This window comes from Rousettus aegyptiacus, unplaced genomic scaffold (assembly GCF_014176215.1).
Source record: "Rousettus aegyptiacus isolate mRouAeg1 unplaced genomic scaffold, mRouAeg1.p scaffold_m13_p_6, whole genome shotgun sequence".
In the NCBI taxonomy this organism is placed as follows: domain Eukaryota; kingdom Metazoa; phylum Chordata; class Mammalia; order Chiroptera; family Pteropodidae; genus Rousettus; species Rousettus aegyptiacus.
In genome coordinates this window covers 37011168-37027340 of record NW_023416309.1, presented here as the reverse complement: position 1 = coordinate 37027340, position 16173 = coordinate 37011168, and the positions used below count along the sequence as shown (strand labels likewise).

Sequence of the window (16173 nt, the reverse complement as noted above, 5' to 3'; positions counted from 1 at the left end):
TGGTGGAGATCCTGTGCAGGGAACCCAGCTGGGACTTCGGCTCCTAGTGTTTGGATTACTGCTTAGCAAGGATGGCTGGTGGGGAGGGGGAAGGGGAGGGCATGTTCACATCTTGAATACCAAGCTCTATCCTGTAAACATGGGGAGCTCGGAGGAGTTTTCAGGAGAAATTTTGGTGGGCTTGACTTTAAGGACAATGTCTTGGGTGGCAGTGTGTATAGTGGGTCCCAGAAGGGAGAACAGAGGAGGCTGCACAGGAACCCAGACATGGGTACTGGTTTCCAGTGTGAGAATGGGAGTGATGAGGAGACACCAGTGCCTGGGCGAAGCCAGTAGTCATAGGACTGGCTGCAGGAGGAACTGGAGAATCACCATCAGGGCCGGAGCCTGGGTGGTTACGACATGGAATGTGATGCTGATGGACTCACACGAAGAGCCAGTTTGGCTGTGAAAACAAAGAGCTCAGGTTTGGGTCTGTTTGAGTCTGGGGCTTGCATGGGATGGACCTCACACACCTTGCCATCAGGCAGAGAGGAGGCCTGGTAGCTGGTGAGGGGCCTGGCAGGTGGTCCTGAGAGGTATTAACATGCAAATCAGATCCATTTGGCCAGGAAAATTGCAGAGTAGAGAGGAGAGGGGAGGGGGCTCAGGATTCAGACCTGGGTAGGAGGTCTGACAGGGAGAAGGCTGAGAGGGCAAGGCAGGGTAGCGGGAAGGGAGCCAAGGGAGGCTTCATATCTCAGTGGCTTTTACCAAGATTTTTGGGTGGCACTTATTCAAATAGCCTAAGGAATTAATGCATTTTGTCTTCCGATTAGCAATTCTGGGCTGTTGTAGGGTCTACAGGTAGGAGGGAAATGAGTGAGAAGTCCCTGGCTGCAGAGGAAGGTTCTCACAGCGCGGGCACTGCCAGAGGCAGTGATAATGCACTAACTACTGTGTTCTCACCTGTAGCTACCTGGATGGGAACCAGTTCACCCTGGTTCCAGGACAGCTGTCCACCTTCAAGTACCTGCAGCTCGTGTGAGTATCCAGGCAGCTTGAGGATCCCAGACTAGCCTCAGAGGACGGGAGGGCCGTTGGCATCTGACTGTTGTGGCTCAAGCTTTCCAGAAATTCACCTTTTAAGGCTGATTCTGGTGTTGTTTTTTGTTTTTTTGTTTTTTGTTTTTTTGTTTTTTAATTTCACCCTTTCTGAGAATATTTGTGCATAGAGCTGTCTTGCCACCTAGTGGCCATGCTTAGGAATTGCATTGTTTCAGGCTCCCTTGGGCTGCCACCCCCCCACCCCACCCCTGCTTCTGCCTACCCCATGTCCCCAAGCCTCCCTCTAGGTTGACAGTTGTTAATGCGGTCAGCCTTGCAAAGGTTGGATGGTAAATTCGTCCAACTTTTGCCCCAAAACCAAATATGAAATGAAGAAGTTGTTTTCTTTAGGCTAACATCTGCTTTTCTGTTAGTTCCGCCTTTGACCCTTTCCATCTCATGAGCAGATACAAAATACGCCTCAGAATAAGTTCGACTTCCCTTATCCCTCCAGCCTAATGAACACCTCACTTCAGTTGTCTTTATCTGGTCATTGGCCAGATTCAACCAAAAAGAGGTCCAGAGAATATTCCATCTTAGTGCGGCTTGGAGCAGCAAGTGTGGTCTGTGGACCAACAGCAACCTGAGAACTATTTGTGATGGGTCTACAGTTAGATAAGAAACTTATGCCAGAATGCAAATCAACATGACAGCTTCCTTCATTGAGAAAGTGTTGCTATGAAAAAAATGGTTAGCTGCAGTAAGTCGTGTGTTTAGTGCCATAGGTGACTGCATTTTGGCACAAGTCCCTTGTGGTGGCAAGTTCAGTTCAAGGACTGACTACTCTGAGCAGCACTGGCATATAGAATTCTGAAGCTCTAGTTTATCTGTCTTTGCTAATAACCTAGTAAATGTGTTTTGACGGTTCCATTGTGCGTGTGTGTGTGTGTGTGTGTGTGTGTGTGTGTGGTGATCTGGTGGCTGGTGACAGAGTGCCAGAGGCAGAGACAACCTTTCTTTGGTCTGATGTGAGGCAGTGCCGCTAGCCTCAGAGGGAAAGGGGGACAAGAGGGCTAAATGCCGGGCCGCTTCTTACTATGAAACCTTCGGTTGGGGGATTTTGTCTTTTTCAGGGACCTAAGTAACAACAAGATCAGCTCCTTAAGCAATTCCTCCTTCACCAACATGAGCCAGCTGACTACTCTGTGAGTCCCAGTGGGGGGAAGTAGGGGAGGGCACGTGCTGTGACCGTTGAGGCTTTCCCCAAGCCCTGGTCCCTGACGAGTATCACACGCAGACTTCCTCACCTGACAGGAAATTCGCCAGGGCCTGCCAGCTGAAAAGATGTTTAAAAAACATTTTTTTTTCTTTTTTACTGTGAAATATAGCATATATATGGAAAAGTGCAAAAACCATAAATGTACAGTTTAACAAATAATCATAAAGATAGCACACATGCGTAGATACCGAAGGCAAAGAATTAGAGCACAGATAGCGCCCCAAAGTCCCCTGTCTCTTCTTGATCCTATTCCTTCCCCTCCCATCAGAGGCGGCCCCTACCCTCACTTTTATGATCCCTTCTTCGGCCTTCATAGTGTTGCCATTTACAAATATACATTTCTACACAACGAAGTTTAATTTTTTCTGGGTTTTTTTTTTTTTGTACCTTATATAAATTGCATCACACAGAATATATTCTTTTATATCTGGTTTCTTTTATTTACCATGATGTCTGCGAGATACACACTCCTGTTGTGTGAAGCTATATAATACTCCTGTATTATACTCCTGTATAATACTCCTGTATTATACAGCTGTATAATACTCCTTGTAGGAATGTGCCATGCTTACCTTATCCATTCTACTGTTGACGGATTTTTTTTTTCCAGTTTGGACTATTGTAAACAGCGACCCTCTGAACACCTTTGTTCCCATATTCTAAGATATTTTAATGATTACTTTAATTATGCTCCAAAAAAGCATTAACAAGCATCCTTTATATTTCCTAGAGCTTAAGAGGGTATATCTCACTCACCTTCCCAACACCTCGTTTTATGGATAATGTGCCAAGAACTTTGGAATTCTTCCTTAGGTTCCACTGTAGTCAGAAAATGGGGTCCTGAACCAGTCAGCCCCCAGGAGCAGAATGTGGGCCCGATGCCTCGAGGTGCAGGCTCCACCCACCTGCACTCATCTGCCCCAGAGTCTACCGGTCATCGGGTTCCTGCTTCAGAGTCTTCATGAGCCTGTGTGAAGCTGCCACAGTCTAGGCAGTAGTTCTCAACCAGGGGTGATTCTGCCCTCCAGGGGACATTTGGTGATCTCTGAAACATTTTTGGTTGTCCTAGCTAGAGGAGGGCAGGGGGAACTACCAATGTCTGGTACATAGAGGCCAGGGAGGCTGCTAAACAGAGGCTGCTAAACATCCTACAATGCACAGGACAGACCCCAACAAGGAACTGTCAACGGCACAGAGGCTGAGAAATCCTGATCTAAGCGATCCTGGCAACTGCAGGGAAAATAGCCCCTTTCTGTGACAGAAGCATCTCCTTTCTCTTCTTATCATTTTAAAAATAGCTTTAATATGGTACAATTAATGTACAATAAACTGCACGTACTTAACATCTACAATTTGATGTTTTGTCTTATGTTCACACCATGGAGCCATCACCATAATCAAGATAGTGACCGCTGCCATCTCCCCCAGAAGTTCCCTCCCACCCCAGCCCCACAGCCCCAGGCAGCCACCAATCTGCCCCCTTCCTTCCCGCAGGATCCTCAGCTACAACGCCCTCCAGTGCATCCCTCCTCTGGCCTTCCAGGGGCTGCGCTCCCTGCGGCTGCTGTAAGTCTCCGCGCTCTTCATCTTCATTCCTCCAGGGTAATCCACCCCTCTGAGGGCCCCGACACCCACCTGCTGGGCTGCAATGTCCCCACGTCTGGGACCCCAGCAGGGCCAACTGTGTTCAAAGGTGGGAGGCCAGTCCACTCTCTTTCAAGGCCCTAACTGAGGCTGAGGAGCAAATGGGAAACTAGCTGATAAATGGGGGTTGCCCGTCTGCCCCAAGTCGTGTTTGCAGTGCGTGTGGTGGGGAGGGGCATCCAAGGTAAGGTAGCCCCTCGTTTGCATGTTAGTCTCTGGTTCAGATGGCGAGTGTTGCAAGAGACTAATGATCCTTTTCTAAAAATTCCCACTGCGAGGTTTTTGCCCTGTGGTCAAAGCCCTTTGTCACGCCTGTTATGATGGTCCCTCGTGTATCCATGCATGAATTCTCTGGCAGCCATCTCCAACCTGCCCCCCGCAAGGTGACATTTTTTATCCACAAACTATGGCTCGTGCATTAATTTTCTTACCAAGGAGAAGCCTGCCCCTCAGGCTCCTGGCTTCACATGTTCCGTATTTGCCACATAAATGGAGATAGCGCTTGAGTTAATTACAAGCACAAAACCAGAGCCCTTCAGGAGGGCTGAGGGGCAGCGTGGGCTGCTTGGATCATTAGCGGCTCCCTCTCCTCTGCCTGTGGCCAGTAGGGCAGGGTCCGTGTCTCTGAGCGGGGGGCCACCCCACTCACGGCACTGATGGAGGCATCTAAAGGGTAAGCGCGACGCCCTTCTTCACAGAGGGCTGTGCGTGGGCCTCCGTCAGTCCTGGCTTCTCTGCACAGGGCACCGACGGCATCTTCTCTCCTCAGGTCCCTGCATGGCAATGACATCGCCACCCTTCCGGAGGGCATCTTCGCAGACGTGACCTCCTTGTCTCACCTGTAAGTGACTCTGCCCCATTCTTTGAATTTAAACAGAATTTGGATTCCAAGAAAGAGGACCCCACCCCCTGAGACTGTCAGAGTTTGCTGCTTTTACCCTGAAACTAATTCAGTTTGTGAACTTCAAATGCTCTTCCCTCAGACTTTTACACATCCGAGGTTTCCTCAGTCGCAGCAATGGAATTAGAAACAATTCTTCACAGGCAGAAATAAAAGTAATAATGACCATTGCTAAGCACTTTGCCTTCATGAGCTAATTTAATTCTCACAGCAATCCTACAATATAGCTTCTGTTGTCCCCATTTTACACATGAGAAACAGGCCCAGAAAATGTCAGAAACTCACCCAAAGTTGCATAGCTGGTAAGGGCCAAAGTCTGCCATCTTGAAAGCCCGTGCTCTTAAGGACTTCGGCATTGTGCCTCTGACTTCACATGGTGAGGAGTAAGCTCCAGAAATTTACTGCCCCCAAGAAGTGTATAATTGAATGTAGAATCACATCCAAAACCATTTAACTGGCAGCGCCATGAGAATCCTTAAAAAGCAGTGCACGTGATTCTTCAGAAAACTAAACCTAGAATTACCATATGATCCAACAATTCCCTTCCTAAGTATATACCCAAAAGAATTGAAAGCAGGGACTCAAACAGATATTTGTACACCCATGTTCAAACAGCATTATTCACACAATTGCCAAAAAGTGAAAACAACCCAGTGTCCATCGGCAGATGGATGGATAAACAAAATGTGGTGTGTATATATATATAAAATATCCCATTGTATGTGTTTATATGTGTGTGTGTGTATATATATATATATATATATATATACACACACATATACAATAGGATATTATTCAGCCTTAAAAAAGAATGAAGTTCTGTCATATGCTACAACATAGATGAACCTTGAAGACATGCAAAGAGAAATAACTCGCACATAAAAGGACAAATATTGCATGATTCCACTTATACGAAGTATCCAGAATAGTACAGTCCATACCTACAAAAAGGAGAATGGTGGTTGCCAGGTGGGGTGGGTAATGGAGAATTTTTGTTTAATGGCAGAGTTTCTGTTTAGGGTGATGAAAAGGTTTTGGAACTAGATAGTGCTGATAGTTGCCCAACATTGTGAATGTAATTGATGCCACTGAATTGTACACTTAAGGTGGTCCAAATGGCAAATTTAATGTTATATGTATTTTACCACAATAAAAGTGAAGAAATGAAAGAAAAAACAGTGGGTTAATTCTGGAGGCGGGGCCAGGTACGGTGCATTCTCTCCTAGAGCCTCAGCTACCAGCTGAGGCAGTGTTCAGGCCACATGCACTAAAGCCGGGACCCTGGGTGTCACTGTGCCCTCTTGCTCTCTGCCCCACACCCAAGTGCCAGGGCCTGAGTGGGCAGGCCCACCCAGGTCAGAGAGTCTCTTGGGGTCCCCAGCAGCTCTACATGAAGTTCATTCATTCATCAATCTCACTGGATTTACTCAGTTCTAAGTCTTAACCATTTCCACATTTTAATCTCTGAAATTAGAGGGCATATTACAAATGATCTGTATATTTAATATAAAATATTTCTCCACCCCTCCCAAAGCATGGGAAAACGATGGTGCATCTAACAATCTTAGACTTGAAGAAATAATGTAGCAACAAGTACCATTCATGGAGGATCTGCTTGGGACAAATACTTTGCTACACGTGAATGCTTTATCTGTGGCATCTCATTTACTCCATGACCAGCTGAACAAATTTGGCAGGGGCTGCCTCGAGCTTCCACTGAAGATTCCAGGGCCAGCGTGGACTCGGTGGGGAGAGTGCAGGGACTAAGATTGGCAACATCTGCCTCGGGAGTGGACGGGGCGAGGGCTCTGTCCTAGGCGGTAGGGTTTATTATTTCTATTTTTCGGTCCCAGTTTCTGAAAAGCTAAGCAGCTTCCCTCGGTCATAAAGGTAAGAAATGACAAAGACAGGATTTGAGCTTAGGTGTGTCTGATTCCAAAGCTCTTTATTTACTCTTTATTGCCTCAATAAATATGTCCTAAGTAACCACAGTGAGTCAAGTGCTGAAGAATTTACTAGCACAAGGTTTCTGCCCTCTGTGACCATCTGGGATATTATAAAATGAATTCAAAGGCAGCAGCTACTAACTCTGGAGAACTCTGAGGAGCGTCACAGAGGAGGTGCCATTTGTGTTGCCATTAGAAAAGGACAAAGAATTTGCCATTTGGAAAAGATGGGGAAGGGCATTCTAGGAAGAGGGAACAGAGTGTGCAAAGGTGTAGAGGCAAGAAAGTAAATGACATATTCATGGATGCTATACTGTCCAGCATAGGATGTAGGAGATTTGGTTGAGTGGAGGAGTGTGAGGTGGGAAGAGATCAGTCTGGAAATGGACACTGGAATTCCATTGTGAAGGGCCTTAACAATCTATTCTATAGAGAGGAGGGAACTGTGGAGAAATTAAGTTGTAGAACACTCCTGGAAAGCCATGGTGACATGTGGAGGCTGGGCAGGATGCAATGAGGCAGGAGGGAGCCTGGCTGGAGATGGTGACGCTGGAAAAAGGCAAGACAGGGACGGTGTTGCTCATTGCTCCCGGCGACTCCCATTCACAGGAGCTTGTTTCCATATGTGTTTGGTGATTTTTGGTTGTGAGCTCATTTTTTCTTTGTCGACGTTAGGAGTTCTGAGGATCCAAAGTAGAGATGCTTCTCTCCAGAGAGTGTCTGTTCTTGTCTATGCTTGGTGCTCAGTTTTGCTACTGTTCTGTGCCCATGCGGCCTCCTTTGCTTACCCCTGGGCTGTGCCAAGTGTCTGCTTCAGCTCTCTACTTTGCTGGGCAAGGCCTTTTCAAGCATCTGGTCCGATATTCTCGCTTTTGATTCTTCTTTTGTGTCTCTCTTATGCTTGGGTTTAAATATATAGTTGACTACCTTTACTTCTTCCCCATGAAAACTGAGCAATATCCAAGTATTTTTTTACCTTGTTTCTCACTCAAAATCTAGAGGCTTTGTTTTTCAAATGGGAGGTGAAAAAACAACATATGTTTTGGACAAACTAAAAACCAAAGCAGCAAAAACAAATTTTGAACCCACACCTATCTATGAATTCAGTCTTTCTCAGAAGAACAGTAACATCAGGCCAGAAGCCAGATCCAATTTGTAAGAAATAAACCAATAAGTAAAGATTAAGCAGTAATTGTAGAACAGGGCATAGGCATTACTGATTAGATGTGTTTGTTAATTACATTTAAGCCCATTTGTCTACAAGACGTCTACATGAAAGAAATCAGCCATTATTACGAAGCAACCTTGTGAACAAACTCTGTCCTTTATGCTCAGTTTTAAAGAGAACTGGGCAGCAGCCTGGGAAATGAACATATACTTGTATTCAGGTGTGTGCACATGCAAAGCTGATGAAATACATGTGTATGTGCATACACGTCTTCCCTGAGGATTTCTGTGCACTTACAAGGTGTCAATATGGATTCACCGTATTCACTTGGGGCTTCACAAAGGCCACATGCAGTCCGAAGGGAGGGGTGGGTGCACTCGTGGCTCTGTTGCACGTTAGGGGTTGCCCAAGTGTTAGCATCTAGTGTTCCTGTCTTCCCGTTTCATTTCCCGGGGATGCCCTCTCTTCTTACTGTGCCTCTGACCTGGATCTCTGTTCCTTACTGGCAGTGTGCATGAGGGGTAGGTGGGCCAAGGGCATGGCTGAGAGTGAGGTCTGCCATTTTAAACCCCTTGAACTCTAGATTAGGAATCAGGACATGGGGCTTTAGGTCCTTGTTCTCACCTGTACAAAGGTTATTTCTAATGTCTGTTGTGGTTCTAAAGTGCCATAATGATTGTGAGCGCTCATCACTGCTCTGGGCTTCAATACCCTGCATATCTCTCTACTGCTATTTACTTTTACATTTACTTTGTAGTTAGCTTATCTGTCATCCATTTGTCTGTCCATCTGTCCATCCATCCATCCATCCATCCATCCATCCATCCGTAAATATTTGTGCTGTGCACCAGATCCTGTGCCAAGTTCTCTGACATCATTCTTCATTTCTATAGTCTGGCATTTTGTTGCCTCTAATCTGCTGCACCCTGGAAAGCTAGATTTCTGAATTCATTAAGGATTCGGTGTAAAAAGTAAATATGGAATGAGTAAGTAAATCATGCCCATATGACAAAATAGCAAGTAGTTGATTATGACAATTAAGATACTGTAATTTATTTGATGAAAATACAGGAAAAAGAAGATGGTACACTCTGATTTCAAAGATGGACATGTATGAACACAAGAACTGGAAGGGAATGCATGATAATTTAGTTACATTTTATGGGCGATAGGTGATTCTTCTCTTTTTGAATGTCCTTTGCTTTCACACTGAGGTTTGCATTTCTGGCACTCTGGAGCAGGCATTCATTCGTTCAGCAAACGTTTACAGTTGCCCGTCACTGTCAGGCCTAGTGGGTGATTTTGTGGTTCCTGCTCTTAAGAAGCTTCAGTCCACTAGAAGCGGACAGTGATGCACTTGAATAAATTGCCTGGGAGGAGGATGGGCAGAGGAGGTATAGCTCAGGCGAAGGAGGTTTTGAAGTTTTCGTACATGCTAAATTCTACAGTTGGCGCCTCTGAAACAGCCACAGGAAAGCTATTTGGTCCCGGTCACATTAATAGAAGGTCGGCAGGGTCTTGGCACGAACACACCTAATATCTGCTGTCTCGCCGAAGGTCAACAACACTGAGTTATTTATACTTTTGTTGGGCACTGAACCCACAGTCCTTTTGATCTGACAAGTGACCTGGCTACCGTCCCCACCACGGCCCTGTGGCTCTCCACTCTCCAACAGCAGTTTTTGTTGGAAAAATGGTCCCCAGGTAAACGTGAACTACTAGTACTACTGAAATAGCCACAAGAACTCGGCCTTTGGATAAATTAAAGCTTGAAATATTGAGTTCGGGTGTGGCTCAGAGTCCACTCTATATAGAAACAAGGAAACCATAACAGTCAAGCCAGAATTTAAGAGTTTTGAATAGCTTTTTATTGACTTTGGCGGTTTTCATTATTCTTTATTTCTTTTTTATATTAAGAGTCGGAAAGAGACACTTACGTTTGAGGTGCAACTTTGCTGCCATTTACGGGTGAATATATGTAGGATTTGGGAATCGGGATGGTCCTACAACATGTCAAGGGCCTCCACGTTCACAATGGCCACAGATTTAGTCTTTTCGGTGTTTTCTGTAAGTGAGCTACAGGACTGAAAAAAGCAGCCATTCTCATAATAAACTTTAAACTCAGGCTCATTACCAGACCACACTCCTGCAGTGTACTACAAAAAAATATTTTAAAATAAATTCTGTATTTATTATATGAATAACATAATTACATTAACTCACACTTGTTGTTGTTGTTATTATTTTAACACACTGAGCTTCAAAGATTCAAAGCATCTGACTGGCTCCCTCTACCTGTGAGAAACCCTGGTTCTCTTCAGTGGCAAGAGGAAAGCGTCTCCTGTCCCATTAGCCGGGAGGGATGCTGTCAGCAAGTCAGGACAGAAAAATCTTAAGTACGTGTCGAGGTTGGACTGGCTTTCTTTTCCAAGCTGAATTATTCCCTCAGCGCTCGTTTTAAGTTAAATGTGCTTGTCTCCCCTTCTTCACCCCAGATTGCAGGCTCTTCATTGAGTCATAAAGTGAGCCCCAGAGATGTAAAGTGAGCCGCTCAGGGTCACCCGGGCAGTGAGCAGCTGCGCTGGGGCCGGAGTCCAAATCTTGTTCAGCCCGCTTTATAGGATCGCACAGTCGTCGGCTGTGCTATTTTGGGGAATTCCTGCTCAGAGTTGCTGCTGCCTTCGTCAGACTGCACACCTCTCAAGGGGAACCACGTCCTCTTAATTGTCCAGAAACAGGTGGAAAATGGCAGTGCATCCATGGGTTGCTTAACAAACACGCTCATTCTCATGCACCTTATACGGCCTTGCATTTTCAAAATAATGTTATTCAAAATAATATAAAAGAAGGTCAGGCACGGAGCTCTGACTCTTCTAGTTGTTGGATCAATGAACTCTGCCCCGTTCACGCCCTCAAATCCATGTCTCGTTCATCTCTAAGTCTCTCACTGTGGTTTAGGAGATTATGAGCTTGCGCATTGGATTGATAAAACATTAAGAGGCTGGATGTGTCCAGTGCCGGGGTGGGGATGGGAGGGAGCAGGCGTGGCCTTACACTGCTGGCGAGTGTAAGTCCATACAACCTTTTTTGCATGGCAGCTGTTCACATTCTTTTACATGTGCTTGCTCTACAACCTGAACCCCACGTCTAGGTATCTGTTCTAGAGAAACGCCCACACCTCACAAAGAGGCATGTGCAAGAATGTTGACTGCCATTGGAAACGAGAGGACTGTCTGGCGACAGGGAAGTCGCTCAGTAACCTATGAGGCACCCGTTCTTTGGGATGCCATGGAGCAGTTTGACAAAGTGAGGCAGATCCATGGATGCTGCTCTGGAAAGATCTCCAAGACGGGTTGTTTAGTGACAAAAAGCAAGCTGCTCAGTAATGATGTGTAGTGGATGGACTTGATTTGTGAGGAAGAACCGTACACGTAAATACGCGGAAAGACTGGAAGGCCACACACCAAAGCGTGGTGACCATGTCCTTCTGTGGTTGGCAGTTGTAGTAGGTGTAGGCTTCTTCTTTGTAGCATGTTTGCATCGTAATTTAGTTAACCCCTCCCCATTGGTGAACACTGGGGGCTTCCAGTATTCCGATGACAAACAGTGCTGCCATCAATATGATAGCACGGATGTCTTTTTGCGCTTCTGCAGGTATATCCGTGAGATAAACTCCCGGAAACGGAATTGCTAGGTCAAAAGCAACTGCACTGGTAATTTGACAGAAGCCATAAAATTCCCCTCCATCGGCATTATCCCATTTTGCATTCCCATCAGTGACATAGGAATGTGCCTTTTAAAAAAATCGAGGTAGAATTCATGTAATGTAAAATGAACCATTTTTATGTGTGCCATTTGGTGGCATTTAGTACCTTCACAATGTTGTGTGAGGGGAAGACCTTGGTCTGCGATGTTTGAAGGTGCTTTATAATGAGAATGCATTTATGTGCTCCTTGTTTAATTAAAAGTGAGAAAGAAAAATTGGAGGGTATGGGCTTCAGAATCAGACAGCTCTGGGTCTGGACCCAGGGACAGGCCTTCACTAGTTGTGTGACCTCAGGGAAATTACTTATTCCACATGGGGCTCAGTTCCCACATCTTAGAGAGAGAGACAGAGAGACAGAGAGAAAGGGAGGGAGAGAGAGAGAGAGAGAGAGAGAGAGAGAGAGAGAGAGAGAGAGAGAGAGAGAGAGAGAGAGAGACAGAGAGAGAGAGAGAGAGAGAGAGAGAGAAACGTACATTGTGGAGCTAATGAGAGGGTTAGATGCACGACCATGGGAAAAGCAGCTGGTCCACCGCAGAGGTAAGGTGTTGGTTCCTTTCTCCCCTATGCACTGTGGGTAATGAGTTCACAGGCCCTGGCCTCAACAGCGTGAGTTCAAATCCCACCTCCCTCCTTTGTCCGTGTCATCTTAGGCAAATGCCTTCATCTTTTTGAGCCTCAGTTTCAGTGTGTAAAGCGGGGATAGTAGGGTGTGATGAGGACTAAGTAAGGTAACACATATGAAGGGCCTGAAACTGTGCTTGAAACCACAGGACACGCTCTTGAAATGGGGTCTGTTAGGGTTTTTGCCAGCCCCTAGGTGCCCGGTGGCGAAGGACCCCATGAAGCTGCAATGCCTGCTTCTCTCTGTTCTCTGACCCAGGGCCATTGGTGCCAATCCTCTGTACTGTGACTGCCACCTCCGCTGGCTGTCCAGCTGGGTGAAGACAGGCTACAAGGAGCCAGGTATTGCCCGCTGTGCTGGGCCCCCAGACATGGAGGGCAAGCTGCTCCTTACCACGCCTGCCAAGAAGTTCGAATGCCAAGGTGAGCCCAAGAGCGTGAGAGAGGGGTGGCGGGTACTGGGCTGTGTTCCCACCTCCCACTGCTGGTGGCCACAAGACCTGCCCGACCCTGGCTGGGCCTTCCAGATGCTCCTGTGCCCCTGTGGTGACCAGCTGGGTGGGGGGTCAGGTGTAGGAATGAAGCACCTGCGGCGTGTTAGCACGGCTGCCTTCTAGTCTTGACATAACATGAATGAAAAAAGGCAGGCAGAAAATCTCAAGCTGTAAAAGCTTTAATCCTTCCCTGGGGTTATATAAGGAAAATAAAAATAGCAGCAGCATCGCTGGAAGCTCCGAGCCTCTCAGCAGTGCAAGCACTCAGGCCTCCCTTTGGTGGAATTGTGCTCAGCAATTAGCTTAAATCCCCGAGCCACGGGACCCAGCTGCAGGTCTCCTGACATTTGCAGAAATACAGGGCCTGAGCGTGGTCGGAGGTTTGTAGTTTGCTCTGAAGGCAGCTTGCCCTGGGCATCTATAAATGCTTGTTCCGGGACTGATTGACTGACAGCCCAAACCCCAGGAGTCCTGCTGAGCAGAGGAAGGTGTCTGAGCGGCTGCCCCAGGCCCAGCTTTGTGTGCTGGGGGACAGCTGGAGGAGTGCACTGGAGGCTGAGGGGCCCGGCCGCTGGCCTCGACAAGCTCATAGACCACCATCGGAAATGAAACCGACAGCCATAGGTTAATGAGGAGCCCTGGGCCACCCCGGGTGCAGCATCCTGTCACAGGGACAACAGTTCAGAGGGGCCCGATCTGCGGCTCAGCCGTCGGCTGTTGGCTATTTCAACAATTTAGGTTGGAGCATTTGCTCAGGATTCATTTAATCAGGTGAGATTGGTACTGGTGAGATATTTTTAAAAACTTTTTATTAAAATGCAACACAAATAATAGAAAAGTACACTGATTATAAGTGAATGGCTCTCTGAATTTTCATAAACTGAACACACCCAAGTAACCAGCACCCGGATCAAGAAGCAGAATCCACCTGTACCCAAGATATCCCCTCACACTTCGTTTCAGTTGTTACCAGAAAGTGTTTCTGTTTCTATTGATGCTCATGCCTCTTCAGCAGCACTGATATTTCTCCACGTAAGGAGTCTTAAGTGGAAAGCTGAGTTAGCTGGCTGTTCTCACTGTTTATTCTTGTGAGGCCCAAATGTCCCCCAAAGGAGGTGCCTAGGGAGCTTAGCTGCCAGCTCCGTGTCCACCTCCAAGTTCAGGGAAGGGCCACCAGTGAGTCCTGGAGGGGCTGGAGAAGGTCATGCTTATAGCCATAGAGGCGACAGGACAGGGTCCTTCTCCGTTCGACCGTGGAGAGAAACAGCTTCAAGACCAATAGATCTTTTCCTCCTAAGTGCAGCCTCCTCACAGAGCTGAGTCTTTTCTCTGCCAAGGTGGCCACCCTCGTCATCCTGATCAGCAGATGACGGCTGGGGGTAGTTGCCTCAGAAGGGTGTGAGGGGACCAAGAAAAGGTCAGCTGACTTAAGTGCTCTCACACCGATGGCCCTGCCCTGAATGCCAAGTGGCAGGCTCCTGACGTGCCAGCTCCAGCCCATGAAGCGCTTTTTGCAGATTAGCAAATTTAGTTCCTACAGCTCCGTGGGGCAAGGGCTGTTATTAACCCCATTTTACAGAGTATGTTCTGGAGGCTGCAGAGGCGGACTGTGAAAGGAGGGTGAACGTGACCCAGAGGAAATACAGGGAGCGGCAAAGGTCTTGGGGAGAGAGCTTCCCATCACCTGTTTCTGAAGAGCTGGGATGCTGGGGGTGGGGAGGTAAGGGGCTCCTTACCCAGCACCCTCCTCCTTACACTAACTCCCCCGCTTGCCTCAGGTCCCCCCACCCTGGCTGTTCAGGCCAAGTGTGATCCCTGCTTGTCCAGCCCGTGCCAAAACCAGGGCACCTGTCATAATGACCCCCTCGAGGTGTACAGGTGTGCCTGCCCCACTGGCTATAAGGTGAGTGGAGGCTGAGATGGGGAGGAAGAGGGCTGCTTGAGAGTGCCATAGGGCAGGACTGGGTCAGTCTTGTTCCCCACTCTGCCCGCAGTGCCTGAGAGCAGGGCCTGGCCCAGAGCAGGCGCTTGCGTGAATGTTTAATCAATGACCCAACATATGAATAAATGAGCAAATGACACCTGGGACAGACAAGCCAAGCGACTGAGGGGGCTGGCTGTCTGTTGGCTCACACTAACCCCTGGGTCTCTCTGGGGTCCCTATCACTCCGTCCCTAGGGCCGAGACTGCGAGGTATCCCTAGACAGCTGTTCCAGCGGCCCCTGTGGAAACGGCGGGACCTGCCACACACAGGAAGGCGAAGATGCCGGCTTCACGTGAGTTGCCTCAAGGGGCTGGAACCTGGCGGGCGGGGTGCTGATGGGGGCCAGCACGCAAGCCTCAGTGCCCTCTTCCTCCAAATGGAGGGTCAGCTCCACCACCACCACCCTGCCTCGTGCTCTGGGGGGGAAGGGGGATGGGCTCAGAGGCAGCAGACCGTCCCCAGAGGCCTCTCCACACCCACTTGTGCCGAGCCCCTGTGGTCCAGGGGCAGTGAAAACAGAGGCATCAGGGGGAGCCAGTCACTCCGCAGGCAGGGTGGGGCTGGGCTTGGAGCTGAGCCGCCCACTCCTGCCCCTCTTCCTACTCTTGCCAGGTGCCACGAGGGTCTTCCGATGGCACTCAGACTCCATGGCCAAGGGCGTAAGCAGGGGCAGTGTCAAGGGACATTTTGGGGGCATTTTAAACCCTTATAACGTCCACTAACCTGAGGCCTCTAATCAAAGCCAAATGTCTGCTCGTTGTACCAGTGCTGCTGGCAGGCAGGGCCCTTAGCCAGCTCCTTCCTGTCAAGCCACCACCCAAATCCCCCGAGACAAGGGTGGGGAGGCCTACCCAGAGGTGGGAACAAGTCCTGGTCACACCCTCCGGGGCCTTTTCCCCCACCACCCACCCCGGCCCCACCCCCATCATCTCGTGGGGCACCCTGGTCACACAGGGGGGTAGCCAGTCTCCCACTGCTCAGCGAAGGGCTGACCCTCACGACACGTCACTCAAGTCCTCCCAGTGTGGACGTCACCACACAAGCCCCACACTGACCCTGCTTCCCCCAGGACCCCTCAATGAGCCCCCCCAATTCCCAGAGCTCTCCCAGGTCCAGAGCTTTTCTGAGAAGTGCTTAGTATTTAGTTGGTGAAAATAAATTGCCAAACAAACTGGCTCTTCAGAAAATGATGTTGCACCTCCTGGCAGAAATGGTCAAACCTGTCTTTGTAAACCCGAATTACTGGGTATTAGAAAAGAAAACACTAAATGGCCGCCCGGCCCATTGTCACCTTGGAAACGGTGTACTTAAGATAGGCTTTGTTCTCCTCTGGGCTTATGCAAC

At 48.2% G+C, this 16173-nt stretch overlaps 1 protein-coding gene across 1 annotated transcript in view; it reads left to right on the top strand.

Annotated features, from left to right (window-relative positions):
- SLIT1 (slit guidance ligand 1) overlaps positions 1 to 16173 on the top strand; it is a 150893-nt gene that overhangs the window by 122598 nt on the left and 12122 nt on the right. The window contains exons 22-28 of the mRNA XM_016164202.2: positions 955 to 1023; positions 2160 to 2231; positions 3800 to 3871; positions 4719 to 4790; positions 12611 to 12774; positions 14624 to 14748; positions 15024 to 15121. Of these exons, the coding sequence (XP_016019688.2) occupies positions 955 to 1023; positions 2160 to 2231; positions 3800 to 3871; positions 4719 to 4790; positions 12611 to 12774; positions 14624 to 14748; positions 15024 to 15121 (672 nt within the window). The remainder of the gene's footprint in view (positions 1 to 954; positions 1024 to 2159; positions 2232 to 3799; positions 3872 to 4718; positions 4791 to 12610; positions 12775 to 14623; positions 14749 to 15023; positions 15122 to 16173) is intronic.